Raw genomic sequence first — 12,638 nt, forward strand, 5'->3', positions numbered from 1 at the left:
AAGCAGAACAGCAGCTGTGCCAAAATAAGTAGGATTTCAGAGTACTGCTCTGGAACGATGTACATACCTGATCTGTGTCAAAAACAAGCAGACAAGAGTAGTAATATTGTAGCCCAGAGTAATAATATTGTAGCAGAGAAATCAAAACACTGGTAGATGTCATCCTTCCTTCTCAGAGCTGCCCTTTTTGGAAAATGACTGAGTGGAAAAAAGCAATAACGCATGTACATTGTGCAGGAAAAGATTTTTTGCTAGACTAATTGGTCATCAGAGAGCAAATGTGCTGGAAAGACTTCTGAGTCCAGTGTGGGGTTTAAGCTCAGCACGACTTCTGAACTGGGCTCTCAGATCCAGGTGAAGCCCCTGCCTTTAAAGTTTTGTTGAGAAGGAAAGGGATTTTAATAAGATGATGTGATTTTTGTTAAGATGAGTGATCATTCTGGCCCTGCTTATCTTCCCTAGATGCTCTAAGTTGGTTCTGCTTCTCTTGTTTGCGATCACAGAAATAGATCCGTGCACTATTGACCATGGCGGCTGCTCCATACATGCTGTGTGTACTAAGGTGTCCCCAGGAGAGAGAACCTGCGTCTGTAAGGAAGGCTATGCTGGTGATGGGACTCTCTGCAGGGGTGAGTGCTCAGTTCATGTCTTGGTGATGGTGGCAAGATGTTGCCCACGCAAAAGGGAATTTTGGGCAAAAGGCATTAACATTTCATGTCAAATCACCGAATAACTTGACTGTTCTTTCTGTCTGCTCATGCAGACACTATTTCAGAGTCAGCAATTAGTGGCTGATCTTGATTAAACCGCTTCTGCCTTTTGTTGAGGTGCGTGCACACTTTTCTGTATGCGTACATATGTACCTGCAGGGATGTGCTCAGAATTTTCCCAGGTCCTGAGGAATGATGTGGTGGGCCCTGGCTGCCCTTGGCACCTGTCTCACTGGGTGGCCAGTGTTCTGTGGTGCTCTCAGGTGAGGCTGGAGCTGCACGAGAGTCCAGCCCTCTTCTATCCTTCAAAGCACACTCAGATGGACGTGGCATTCTCAATGGGCAAATTTATCACAACTTAGGGAACCATATGTGGCAAGAATGAAACTTGCACATCTTGCCTATTCCTATGCTTTTGCAAGTTACTTTGTCACAAAGGTGTTTCCGAAGCTGGGAAGGTCCTCCCTGTCGCTTTACCAATACCTCTTTGGGTCACCAGTTCCCAGCTGCCTTGGGCAGCCCTCAGCAATAATGTGCCCTTATTGTTTTGCTGCAGAAATTGACCTTTGTCTTGAAAGCAACGGAGATTGCCACACCAACGCAGAGTGTGTTAAAACAGGCCCAGGGAAGGTGAGTAATAAGATGGATGTCAGGGTAGCGTTACTATGGAAGTTGTCATAGATGTGTCATTCTCCCAAAGATGGTCCTCCCCACGGCAATGCTAGCATTGTACTTAGTGCATTCCACAAAGAATAGTTGCCTGGAGAGGACATGAAAAGTCTGCTCTTTCCTTGAAAGCAAAAGCTTTCTGTTGGCCAGAGGTTGGAGGTAGTCTCAGGTTACAGTTGTTGACACAAACACAACTTTTTTAATGAAGCGTGGGGCAGATGTTGCAGCACATGTTTTCCATTCAATTCAGCTGTTGCGTGTTTTCTTTGCTGCATCCAAGTTTTAGACAAAGCATCTGTTTTCCCTCCAGGTTGCCTGTAACTGTCTTCCTGGTTACAGTGGGGATGGTGTGAGACGGTGCAACCCCATCAACTTGTGTGAACAGGTTTGTCTGCATTTTCCTATTACTAGGGTGAAGGCCACAGCCTTGAAGCATCCCTTTAGCCAACAATTAAAATCAAAGGCAGGGATAACCTGTTTGTTTAGAGCCAGCTGTCTTGCCTTTTTACACACATAAGGAATCTCATGGTGTCCTTGGTTTCTACTGCTTCTCACAACAACTTGCAAGTATCGCAGCCACATGGCACTAGGATGGGATGTCCCCCTTTTGGGAGAAGCAGTGCAGGAAGAGTGACATAGAGTGGAAGGCATGCAGGCTTGTTTCTCTGCATCCATTCTGTGTGTAATGTGCTCAAATTTTGAAGTGTAAGCCTTTCATTTTTCTTGCTAGAACAATGGAGGCTGTAGTCCCTTTGGGCTCTGCAAATACACAGGCCCTGGCACTCGAAACTGCTCCTGCTCTTGGCACAGCATTGGAGATGGCCTCACCTGCCGTGGTAAAGTATATCAGGTGAGAAACATGCACAGCATCTTTTTCATTCAAGCCTCTTGCCCCACAGCAAACCACCCTCCAAGGACGAGCTGCAGGTCCGTAGTGTTATATCACCATGTGTGCATGGTGTAGGAGGGAAGGTAGATTTGGGGGTCTGACTTGAGGTGACAATTGCAGTAAAGCAACCTTGCTCCAAAGGGAACCACAGTGTGAACACTCTTGACATTCTGTTGGCAGCCCCAGCCATGCCTCCAATTGTGTCACGTTTTCTTAATGTGACCAGCAAATCTTTCCTGGGGAAACCCACTTCTCCCAGTCTGTGGGGTCAAGGCAGGTGTCAAGGCAGGTGGCCATGCCAGCACATAGGATCCAGGCTAGAGAGAGCCACAGCCAGGGCTCTCTCCAGCTCTGTTGCCAAAGCAGTGGCTGTGCTTGGGCAAACTGGTGACCTTTTTGGTAGAAGCGAATGAAAAGTTGTCAGAGGTGAACAGTTGTTATGCCCACAACAGAGATGGGAGAAAAGAGAGAGGCTCAGTTTTGTGCTCCTGCTCTACTGTGTTGTATAGAGGAGGTTGCCCTGCTAAGCCTCTGTCTGCCACTTGGGACAGCATCCCAGAACTGGTGGTTGCAGCATAGTGAGGCTAAAGTGTTCTGTGAAGCAGTTGAGGTGCTCCGTGAGCAACCCCTGCAGAAGCACCCAGCTTTCCATCCTCAGCAGTCCCTGCCCTCTTCATCTTGCGGCATCTCTGATGTGAATGGTCAGGCAGAGATCATTGCCTGCTTTGTAACCTCCGTGTCCTCCAAGCCCACAGTGCTGACAGGGGAGGGAGGGCAAGGTGGCTCTGGTGTCAGGAGAACCGATGTTTTACCAGAGTGGAAGAGTGACTTGGAGTGGAAGGGGCAGGTCGTAGTGCTGGCTGGTTGGAAGGAGCTCTGCTAACACCAGCTGCTTCTCTTTGTCTAAGGAGCTCGCAAGGATAGAAGATGCATCCGTGTTCTTTAAGATGATACTGGTCAGTGACAAATAGCTTTACCTTTGTCTGTAAATTTCACTTGGTGTTTTCTGCAAAGGGTCTTGCTAACTGGAACTATGTATTCTGCTTGCTGTCCCACAAATGCTTCCTTGCCACAGGCAGAAAAAAGCAAGGAACTCAGTGGGGCAGGGCCTTTCACTGTCTTCGTCCCACGGGCAGACTTCATAGAAAACTCTACAACGGTAAGCGTCCTCCAATCCCAAACACCCTCAGATTTGGCAAGCTCTAATCATGGCAGTGTCTTGAAGCAAAGGGGCTGCACTGAAGATCATTAAATGCATGCTCCATTCTCCACCAGTTGAAAGCCTCTCTGCTCCCAGTCTGGACAGGATTGGGCACGGCTCCTGCTCTAAGGAAACACTTGCTGGAGGGCTTGTCTTATAGTCCCCCGAGACACTGCCAAATCAGTGACGTGTGGTGACTTTCATTGCCAATATCTATGAGGGGCTGCTAACAGCGAGGCTTTAGAGTATCTGTGATGAAGACGGATTATTATTTGTTCCTGCCCTGTGCCCCATACCCTGCCGTCCCACTTCCATTGGCCTCTTCCCTCCAGTCCCAAGGAGGGAAGACCTAAGGGAGGAGAGATCCTTATCCATGACACCATGAACTGGACAGGTTCTTGACCAGCAGCTTTTTGGTGTTGGTGTAATGGAAGATCCTAACACCAACACCCCGAGTCCCAACATTTTTCCCATGTACCATACTTCCAGTAGAGGAACAAATCCCAAGAACTGTGTATCACAGGCATTACTTGCTCAAGGCCAATGTACTTGTCTGTTTTCCATTAAGAGTCCTTTGTGGTGTTGACTGAAATTTCCCTACATTCCTGAATGGGTGTGTGCATTCACTGTGTTTTGGGGGAGCTGGCTCTCCTGCAGGGACGGGTCAGTGGGGCAGGCCAAGCAGAAAGGCTTGGGGCAATCCAGGTCTCCCTCATTAGGTCTATGCCTCCCTGGAGAGGCAAACTGCCTCCAGCATTTCTTTTTTCTCTATATAGTTTGAGGAGTGGAAGAGCAGAGGTCTCCTCCAGGAGCTGCTTCGCTACCACATGGTGGGATGCCAGAAATTGCTGTTGAGTGACCTGGAAGCCCAGAATTCCCTTACATCTTTATCTGGCCACAGGATAAAGATCACTGAGAAAGAGGTAGTTCTCTGCCACCATTCCCTTCCCTGTCCTGCTTGACGGGTTGTCACTTTTGCTATCATTTGAAGGCCTCAGTGGTTGTGGGAAGTAATGCCCACAGATGGCTCAGAGGGCAGTGCCCCAGCGGGAGCACCTCATTGCATCCCTTCTCTCTCAGAATAGCATCTATCTCAATGAGGAAGCCAAAGTGGTCATGAGTGACATCGTCGGTGTGAACGGGGTCATTCATTTCATCAACAAGATCCTCATTCCAAGTGACTTGGTGAGCCGTAACATTTCCTCGCAGATCTCACAGGTAAGTCCAAAGCCCTAAGAACTGCTGTGGTGAAGACAGGGCTAGGATCTTTCTCCCAGCAGCTCTGACACTGCTGCCCCGATAAGCCCTCTCCCTGCCCCACGGGTGCTGCTCCCCCCTGCTCCAAGCTGTGCAGGTGACGTCTGAGCACATGGGTCTGGCTTGTGAAGGTGACAGCATTTGTGGCACAATGATATTTGGGACAGAATATCATCAGAGAACAGTACGGAGTGTGGGGAGGAAGCTCATCTCTGGTGCAAACCATCACAGTCCTACTCCAGTACAGAGCAAAGACTGTGTCCCAGTGTCCCTCTGATACTCCTAAAAAAAGCATTATCAAGCATTATCAAGCATACAGTCCCTGGATTTTACAGTAAGTAACACATTCTCTGTACACTACAGCAGAACACTGAAAGCCATCCCAGCTCCCACTGTAGCAGTCTGACCTGCATGAATTGGTAAAGTGGAGACTGCTGCATTCCAGCACTTGCAGGGCCATCTCCATGGCACAATGACAAAGAGATGAAAGTGTCGTGTTTAGCTGCTGTGATTGTTAACTGCCAGGGGGACAAACTGGTGTGGTGGCTCCAGTCTTGGCAGCACTTGGTGACAGTTTTCCTTCCCTCTGCAGCTAAACATCACAGAAGCAGCAGAGACCTTTGGGTACACCATTTATAGCAAGTTGCTGAAGGTGAGTCCTTGCCTCCTGCGGAGCTGCTGTGAACACGTGCACATTCCATTTTAGCCTGCGAACTTTTCTTCATATCCCTTCTTGTCTTGGACAGGATGCGGAGCTGCTGCCACTGATCAGTAACCCCCTGCACAGACCCTTCACCATGCTGTGGCCTACAGATGCCGCATTTAATGCCCTCCCAGAGAAAAGGCAGGAGTGGCTGTACCACAGGGAGCACCGGGGCACGCTGGCCTCCTACCTCAAAGCACATATGATCAGAGACACGAAGGTAAACGTGGGAGCAAGTAGGCTGGATCCCACAAAGTCATGCACCTGCCTATGGCTGCGCCAGAGTGACCTTGCCCAACATTATGCCACTGTAGAACGTACATCATATCAGCTGCATACCAGGTGTTTTAGTGTATGAGGCAACGACCACTCCATCACAAACCTCTGGTTCAGTGTGGCTGAGCTGAACCCTTCCTGCACCAGCTGCAGGGAGGCAACATCTCTCACAACAGCCAGTGCATGGCTCACATGGGCTCTTCTCTATGGGGACAATGCATCCAGCTGAGCCCTGCCTGGTCTGCCTGCACATGCTTGTCCCTCACAGCTCAGGACATTGGGATTAACCATTACACTATTCCTCCCACACAGGTATGGTGTGCTGCCATGTCACACCTCTTCGGTGTGACTTCTGGCCCCGACCCTCACCAGGCTGCACTCCTTTTTTGAAATGCAAACTGTCAGCTTTGCCATCTCTCCTGACATTCAAGGCCTGGCTGGATGGGGCTGTGAGAAACCTGGTCTAGTGGAAGGTGCCCCTGCCTATAGCAGGGGGGTTGGAACTAGATGATCTTAAAGGTGCTTTCCAACCCAAACCATCCTGTGATTCTACAATTCTATGTTGATCATTTTTTTCCCTGTTAGATTGTTGCTGGTAACATGCCCCAGGTCAAGTCCATACGGACCATGCATGGCTCCACTGTCTCATTCAGCTGCAGCAGAACCCACGTGGTACGTGAAGGCGGTGCTCAACCCCACTTTGCCATGATCAGCAATGCTCATACACCAGCGGGAGGGGAAATGGAGTGGGGCTGCCCGCAGGCCAGGATGCCCCATTGCCATGGCTGCAGCCAGGCTTAGGCTCAGAGACCAGCCAGCAGGAGAGGGCAGAGGCATGTGGTCCCTGCAGATACACGCAGTGATGGCCCGATTGCTGCACCAACCTGCTGCTGCCATGACCTGGACAGACCATTTCTTAAGAGAGGTGGCTATGAAAAATGGCATTTGGGTGGTTAAGAACACAGGCATGGAGATTGTGAAGAGTTTCTGGGGTGACTGTGAAGTCATGGCAGCCAGAATGGACAATGTCCAGGTGGTGCAGCCAGGGTGCAGGATGTGCCAGATCACGAGGTGCTTTCTTCCTTTGGTAGGGAGAGCTTGTGGTGGGAAATGGTGATGCCATGATCATCCAGAGGCACATGGAGTTCAATGGGGGCATTGCCTATGGCATCGACAGGCTGTTGGAGCCACCAGATCTGGGATCTCGCTGCGATGAGTTCATCTTTGTAGAGCTGCAGGTGAGCCTTTGGGGCGATGCTGATGAGGATCCACGCTGTCTGCTGAACCCTTGCCAGCGAGGAGAGGTGCTGGGAGCCCACTGCTCCTCCTCGCAGAGCTCCCTGCAGCCAAGGAGCAGAACCCACACTGAGTGGTCGTGGGGTTTCTTTCTCCTTCCACAGGGATCGATGGAGAGCTGTGGACCCTGTGGCTTCGAGCCGCCCTGTCCTGCCGGTTCAGTGCAACGGGTAAACCTCCCACCTTTGGCAGCAAGGCAGCCTGCTGAGGGCTGCTGACAACACCTGCACATTTTAGCAGCACAGTGAAGGCACATATGCGTGCAATGAGCCCTGGGCTCAGCCACACCATTTGGTGGAGCAGGGTGGGCCAAGCAGCAAGGACTTGGGAAGCACAGCCTGGTCAGTCCTTGTGTGGGTGGCAGCAGTGCACGGGCCCAGCTCCATCCCTGGAGCAGCACAGGGGGCCTTGTGGGGGTCTCAAGGCCAAAGAGCTCTGCCTGGCTGCTGGGGGGGGGGGCGGGGAGGGGGCACTCAACAATGTCCTGGCAGGAGCAGCTCCCGCACTGCCACTGTGTCACCCCACAGCTCCTTTGTTGCCTGCCCCATGCTAGGGAGCCTCCATTGCTGGTTATGGGTGCGAACAAGGGGCGTGGGAGGGTCGAGGCGAGGCAGCAGGGGCATGGTGTCCAGCGACCAATGTGACATACTCTGTGTTGTGCCTGTTTCCTCACAGGGGGGAACCTGGGGCTGCCACTATTTCGAAAACCAACTGTTCAGGAACACTTTTCTGTTTCGCCATAACCATCCATTGCGGCCGTCCTGGTCATCCTCACCGTGGGAACCCTTCAGAAGACACTTCTCTTCCAGGGGGCCTCTGAAACGAGGCTGCAAGAGGAGCTGCATTTCCACTCAGTGGGTCCCCCAGTGCTGCGCGAACCACTATGGTCGCGACTGCCGGGGTAAGGCAGAATGCATGGACCCCTGGCGTCTGCGGGGGAGGGTGGGCAATGTGCAGGCAGGGAGCCCCATCCAGGGATGGGGAACTGTGGTGAGGTTGGGACAGGGAATACCCTTTCCTTGGAGGAAGCCCCGGTGAGCTGTGGGCAGCTGAAGGCCATGGTCACTGGCACTGCTTGTCCCTCTGCACCCAGCACACGGCCGCAGCTGGCTATATGCTCTGTGCTTCCCACGCAGTGGCTCCCAGCAGGTTCAGTGCGGGCAGGTAGCAGGGCCCAGCCTGGACACAGATTGGCCTTCCTTCTCAAGCCCCATCCCAAGGTCGTTTGCTGTCCCAGGCCACTAAGTGTGCCACACATGGCAGCGTGCGTAGCAGCTGTGTGCAGTCAGTGCTGCATCAGATTGGGGCCCCACATCAACCACAGTCTTACGGAGGTCCTCATCTGCAGCATGCCCGGGGGGGCTCGAGGCACCGTGTGGGAACCGTGGCACCTGCGACGACAAAATCAGCGGCTCGGGGCAGTGCAACTGTAGCCAGGCCTTCATCGGGACCAGCTGCGAGCTGTGTGCACCAGGCAGATATGGGCCCCAGTGCCAAGGTATGAGGAGCCCAAGGCGGCTGCACAGTGCCCTTGTGCAGAGGTGGCTAGAGGATGGAGGATGGAGGGGGATACGTGCTGGGTGAGCTCTCCACAGCTTCCAGCACAGGAATCAGTGCGGAACACCTGCACCAGTGCAGTGACATGCAGGGGACATACAGGGCTTCCTGCAGGCCAACTGCTGCTATGGCTGTGGTTTCAAGAAGGCCCTGGGTTCAAAGGTTCCTCCTGGTACGCTGGGCTGAGAGCCTGATGGGGCAGAGATCCTGGGGTGCATCCAGCACAGGGAGGGAAATGAGCCCTGAGTGGAGGAGCTTGTGTGTCCCCAGGAACAGAGCAGGGCAGGGGGAGCCGAGTGATGGGGGCTCTGGGTGGAGCCTGGCCCCTCATGCACGGGAATGTGTGGAGCAGACAGGTTGGGTCTGGCAGCAGTGGGATGCATGTGGTGCGTGCTGCCACACTGCTGTCCGTGGCCCTTCCTGCCACCACGGCAGAGCAGTGACAGCAGTGTTCCTGTCCCTCAGAGTGTAATTGCACTGAGCACGGTGTGTGCAACGGAGGGCTGCATGGTGATGGCTTTTGCTTCTGTGCCGAGGGCTGGACCGGAGAGCGCTGCGACGTCCGCCTGGGTGAGGGCTGCCAACCCCCCGCCTCCCCCATGCAGCTCACAGCCAGGCCTGGAGGCCTCACCCCCATCACCAACTTCCAGAGGGGCTCTGGGGCTGGCAGCTGTCTGGGGCTGCAGCCCTTGGAGCACACCCATGGCTCTCTGACCCACACTCCGGTTTCAGCCGTGAAGCCCACCTGCTCACCGCCGTGCCACCCCCAGGCCTCCTGCCGCACCGGCAATCTCTGCGAATGTGACATGCACTATGAGGGGGATGGCAGAGCCTGCGCAGGTGGGGGCCATGGGGTCAGGGCAGCTCCGTGGGGGCAGGCTGCACCGGGGGTGGTGTGCAGGGCAGGAGAATGGTGCTCCAGTGACTGTAACGCTGTTCTCCATGCAGCCATTGACATGTGCAGCCGGGACAATGGTGGCTGTGCCATGCATGCTGCCTGCACGCAGCTTGGTGTCAATGTCTCCTGCACCTGTGCGGCGGGGTACTGGGGTGACGGCCACATCTGCGAGCCCATTGACCGCTGCGCAGACGGCAGGAACGGGGACTGCAGCGAGCACGCCCACTGCATCAGCACCGGGCCGGTGAGCACAGCCCGCGGCTGGGGACAGCCATGTGGCAACACCCCTGCCGTGCAGACCCCACACCCACTGTACTCAGGCCCACACAGTGCATGGGTCCAAGCTCCCACTGGTGTCACACTGGGGCCATTTCTCCCCACGCCTCTGCCCAACAGGCACAGGGTTTGCCACAGCCATAGCATTTCAGGGCTGTTAGGTAGTGGGTGGTCCTTCAGGGACTGTGGAGGCCATCTGCAGAGGAACATAGCTGCTCACTCTGGGGCAGGTGGGGCCAGGCCTGTGATGCAGTGCAGAAACCACGCATCACATCCCTGTAGCTCAGCTGTGCTGGAAACGACCTGTGCAATGCTTCGGGGTGGGTTCCCGTGCAGCTGGAACAGAGGCCGGCAGCCCATGGAAGCCATGCACTCTGCCCAGCTGCGGCAGTGCTCCGGGCCCACAGGAGCACGGCTCATCGGCTGCTGCTTGCATGATGGCCAACGCCATCCCTACTCTGTGCTGCAGAACAAGCGGCGCTGTGAGTGCAAGCGAGGCTACATCGGTGATGGGATCCAGTGCCTGGAGGAGGCTGTGCCCCCAACGGACCGGTGCCTGGACAGCAATGGGCAGTGCCACCGAGAGGCCATCTGCACCGACCTGCACTTCCACGGTGAGCGCCCATGGGGCCACAGATGGGTGCAGGCTGGGGCAGCGCAGCGTTGGTGCTGCGCTGATGCTTTGTGGCTCCATTTTGCAGATAAGACCATGGGCGTATTCCATCTGCAGTCACCCCGAAAGAAGTATGACTTCACTTACGCGCAGGCACAGGAGGCCTGTGCTGCAGAGGGGGCCACCCTGGCCACATTCCGGCAGCTGGCGGCTGCGCAGCAGGTGGGCAGCAGCAGGGACAAGGGAGCCACGCTCTGTGCCCCCAGCAGGAGGAGGGTGGTGCGGCTGCTCTGTGCTCCCTGTGCTGCTGGGCACTTCCTTAGCCCCCAGTGGCCTTCACCATCCTCCCTTTGCTCAGCCCACACAGCAGTGGGGCCTGGGGCAGCTGGGGAGCATCTCACAGCTGCCAAACCGGGCCTCGCTCGTGACACTGGGATGGAGCACACCTCAGCCCTTTGGGTGGCGGGAGGCCACAGCGCGGGGCCGCACAGCCATTGCCCTGCTCCTGACGCTCCGCTTCCCCCACAGATGGGGTTCCATCTGTGCCTGGTGGGGTGGATGGACAACGGCACTGCCGGCTACCCCACGGCCTTCCCCACCCCGAGCTGCGGGGCCAACCACGTGGGCATCGTAGACTACGGCCCCCGGAGCAACCTCAGCGAGACCTGGGACGCCTTCTGTTACCGCGAGAAGGGTGAGAAGCGCAGCAGCAGGAACGGGGCTTCCCCCGAGGCTTGTCCCTGTGGCGGTGCCGGGAGGGACGCGCGGGGGGGGGGGGGCGGTAGGCAGCCGTGGGGGGCCCCGGGGCACGGCGAGGCGCATCGCGACCTTCCCTTGCAGACGTAACGTGCGTGTGCCCCGAGGGCTTCGTGGGGGACGGCGCATGGTGCCGCGGCCGCCTGCCCGACGTGCTGGCCGAGGACGCGCGTTTCTCTACCTTCTACTCCGTAAGCGACGCGCGGCGAGAGCAGGGCTATGGCGGGGCCGGCCCGAGCTGCCCGCAGTGCTGATGGGATCCTTTCCAGCTGCTGCTCGCTTTTGCCAACGACTCGGCAGAAGGGCTGGAGTTTTTCACCTATTTGTCTGACGACTCCGCTCCCAAAACGCTCTTTGTCCCCGTGAATTCTGGCTTCGTAGAAAATGAGGTACGCGGAGCGAGCACAGCTCCCGGGCACAGCGAGGCTCCGTCCGGCCCCGGCCCCGCCCAGCCCGGCCCTCTCCCTGCAGACGCTGTCGGGGGAGGAGCTGCAGCTGCACGCCTCGGCCCTGCTGCTCTTCAGCTTCGACCTCACCGCGGGAACCGCCGTCCCCTCCCGGGCGGGGCGTGACCTCCGCGTGTCTGCACTCCCGCCGGGTAACAGCTCCGCGCGCTCCGTAGGTCCGACCTCGGCGAGGTCACCTCCCCCCTTCCCCCCGCGCCGCGGGTCCGGGCCGCGGGGAGGGCGCTGCCGCTCTGTTCGCCGCCGCAGGAAACCACGGGGATCAACGACTCCGCCGTCGTGGAGTGGGACATCGCGGCCGCCAACGGCGTGATCCACGCCCTCGCCGAGCCGCTGCGGCTGCCCCCGCCCGCGGTGCAACTCGAGCAGGCGAGTGGGGGAGGCGCGGAGCCCCCAGCCCTTGCTTCCCCCAGCCTCGCCCGCCGTGACTCCCGGGTTCTCCGCAGGTGGGCGGAGGGACGCGCGCTGCCGGCGCGGCCGCGGGGGCTCTGGCGGCGCTGTGCGTGGCGCTGGCGGGGGCGGCCGCCGCGGGCACCGCGTACTGCGTGAAGCGGCGCCGCCTGGACGGGCAGTTCGGCTACCTCCAGGTGCGCTGGCTGCGGGGCGGAACAAAGCCCCGGGCCGATCCCGGAGGCGCGAGGCCAGCGCCGACCACGCCCCCTCCCCGCCTCTCCAGGCCGACCTGCGCGAGGACGAGGACGACGACGACGAGGAGGAGAAGCGCTCGCGGGGGAAGGCGGAGCCGCGCGCCGCCAGGCCCCGCCCCCAACGCCCATTGGTCGCCATCCCCAATCCGCTGTATGGGGGCCACGCCCCCGACTACGAACCGCTGCACGTGAGCACCGCCCCTCGCCTCGCCCCTCCCCTCTCCCTGCCCCGCCCTGACGCCGGTTTCTCTTCAGGACGCGCTGCTGCAGGATCCCGCGGGCCCCGGCGACCTGCAGTGACGGACCCGGCTCCGGCGCGGCCCCGGGGGCGCAGACCAATAAAGAGCTCCGCCCCGCACCCTCGGTAGCGCTCGGCTCCGTGGCACCGGCTCTCACGTCATCCCCCGGGCACCCGGCCCGGCCCTC

At 57.2% G+C, this 12,638-nt stretch overlaps 1 protein-coding gene across 1 annotated transcript in view; it reads left to right on the top strand.

The window, feature by feature from the left end:
- STAB1 (stabilin 1) overlaps positions 1-12,570 on the top strand; it is a 53,852-nt gene extending 41,282 nt beyond the window's left edge. The window contains exons 42-69 of the mRNA XM_021409289.1: positions 504-629; positions 1,267-1,340; positions 1,690-1,764; positions 2,110-2,229; positions 3,177-3,224; positions 3,344-3,427; positions 4,246-4,392; positions 4,550-4,687; positions 5,319-5,378; positions 5,473-5,649; positions 6,291-6,377; positions 6,797-6,943; positions 7,106-7,171; positions 7,677-7,902; positions 8,350-8,499; positions 9,024-9,128; positions 9,291-9,398; positions 9,507-9,700; positions 10,202-10,346; positions 10,434-10,567; positions 10,874-11,039; positions 11,186-11,292; positions 11,371-11,490; positions 11,573-11,719; positions 11,815-11,934; positions 12,012-12,152; positions 12,242-12,400; positions 12,468-12,570. Of these exons, the coding sequence (XP_021264964.1) occupies positions 504-629; positions 1,267-1,340; positions 1,690-1,764; positions 2,110-2,229; positions 3,177-3,224; positions 3,344-3,427; positions 4,246-4,392; positions 4,550-4,687; positions 5,319-5,378; positions 5,473-5,649; positions 6,291-6,377; positions 6,797-6,943; positions 7,106-7,171; positions 7,677-7,902; positions 8,350-8,499; positions 9,024-9,128; positions 9,291-9,398; positions 9,507-9,700; positions 10,202-10,346; positions 10,434-10,567; positions 10,874-11,039; positions 11,186-11,292; positions 11,371-11,490; positions 11,573-11,719; positions 11,815-11,934; positions 12,012-12,152; positions 12,242-12,400; positions 12,468-12,512 (3,416 nt within the window). The 3' untranslated portion in view covers positions 12,513-12,570. The remainder of the gene's footprint in view (positions 1-503; positions 630-1,266; positions 1,341-1,689; positions 1,765-2,109; positions 2,230-3,176; positions 3,225-3,343; positions 3,428-4,245; positions 4,393-4,549; positions 4,688-5,318; positions 5,379-5,472; positions 5,650-6,290; positions 6,378-6,796; positions 6,944-7,105; positions 7,172-7,676; positions 7,903-8,349; positions 8,500-9,023; positions 9,129-9,290; positions 9,399-9,506; positions 9,701-10,201; positions 10,347-10,433; positions 10,568-10,873; positions 11,040-11,185; positions 11,293-11,370; positions 11,491-11,572; positions 11,720-11,814; positions 11,935-12,011; positions 12,153-12,241; positions 12,401-12,467) is intronic.

The sequence above is a fragment of the Numida meleagris genome, chromosome 11, assembly GCF_002078875.1.
Source record: "Numida meleagris isolate 19003 breed g44 Domestic line chromosome 11, NumMel1.0, whole genome shotgun sequence".
Taxonomy (NCBI): Eukaryota; Metazoa; Chordata; class Aves; order Galliformes; family Numididae; genus Numida; species Numida meleagris.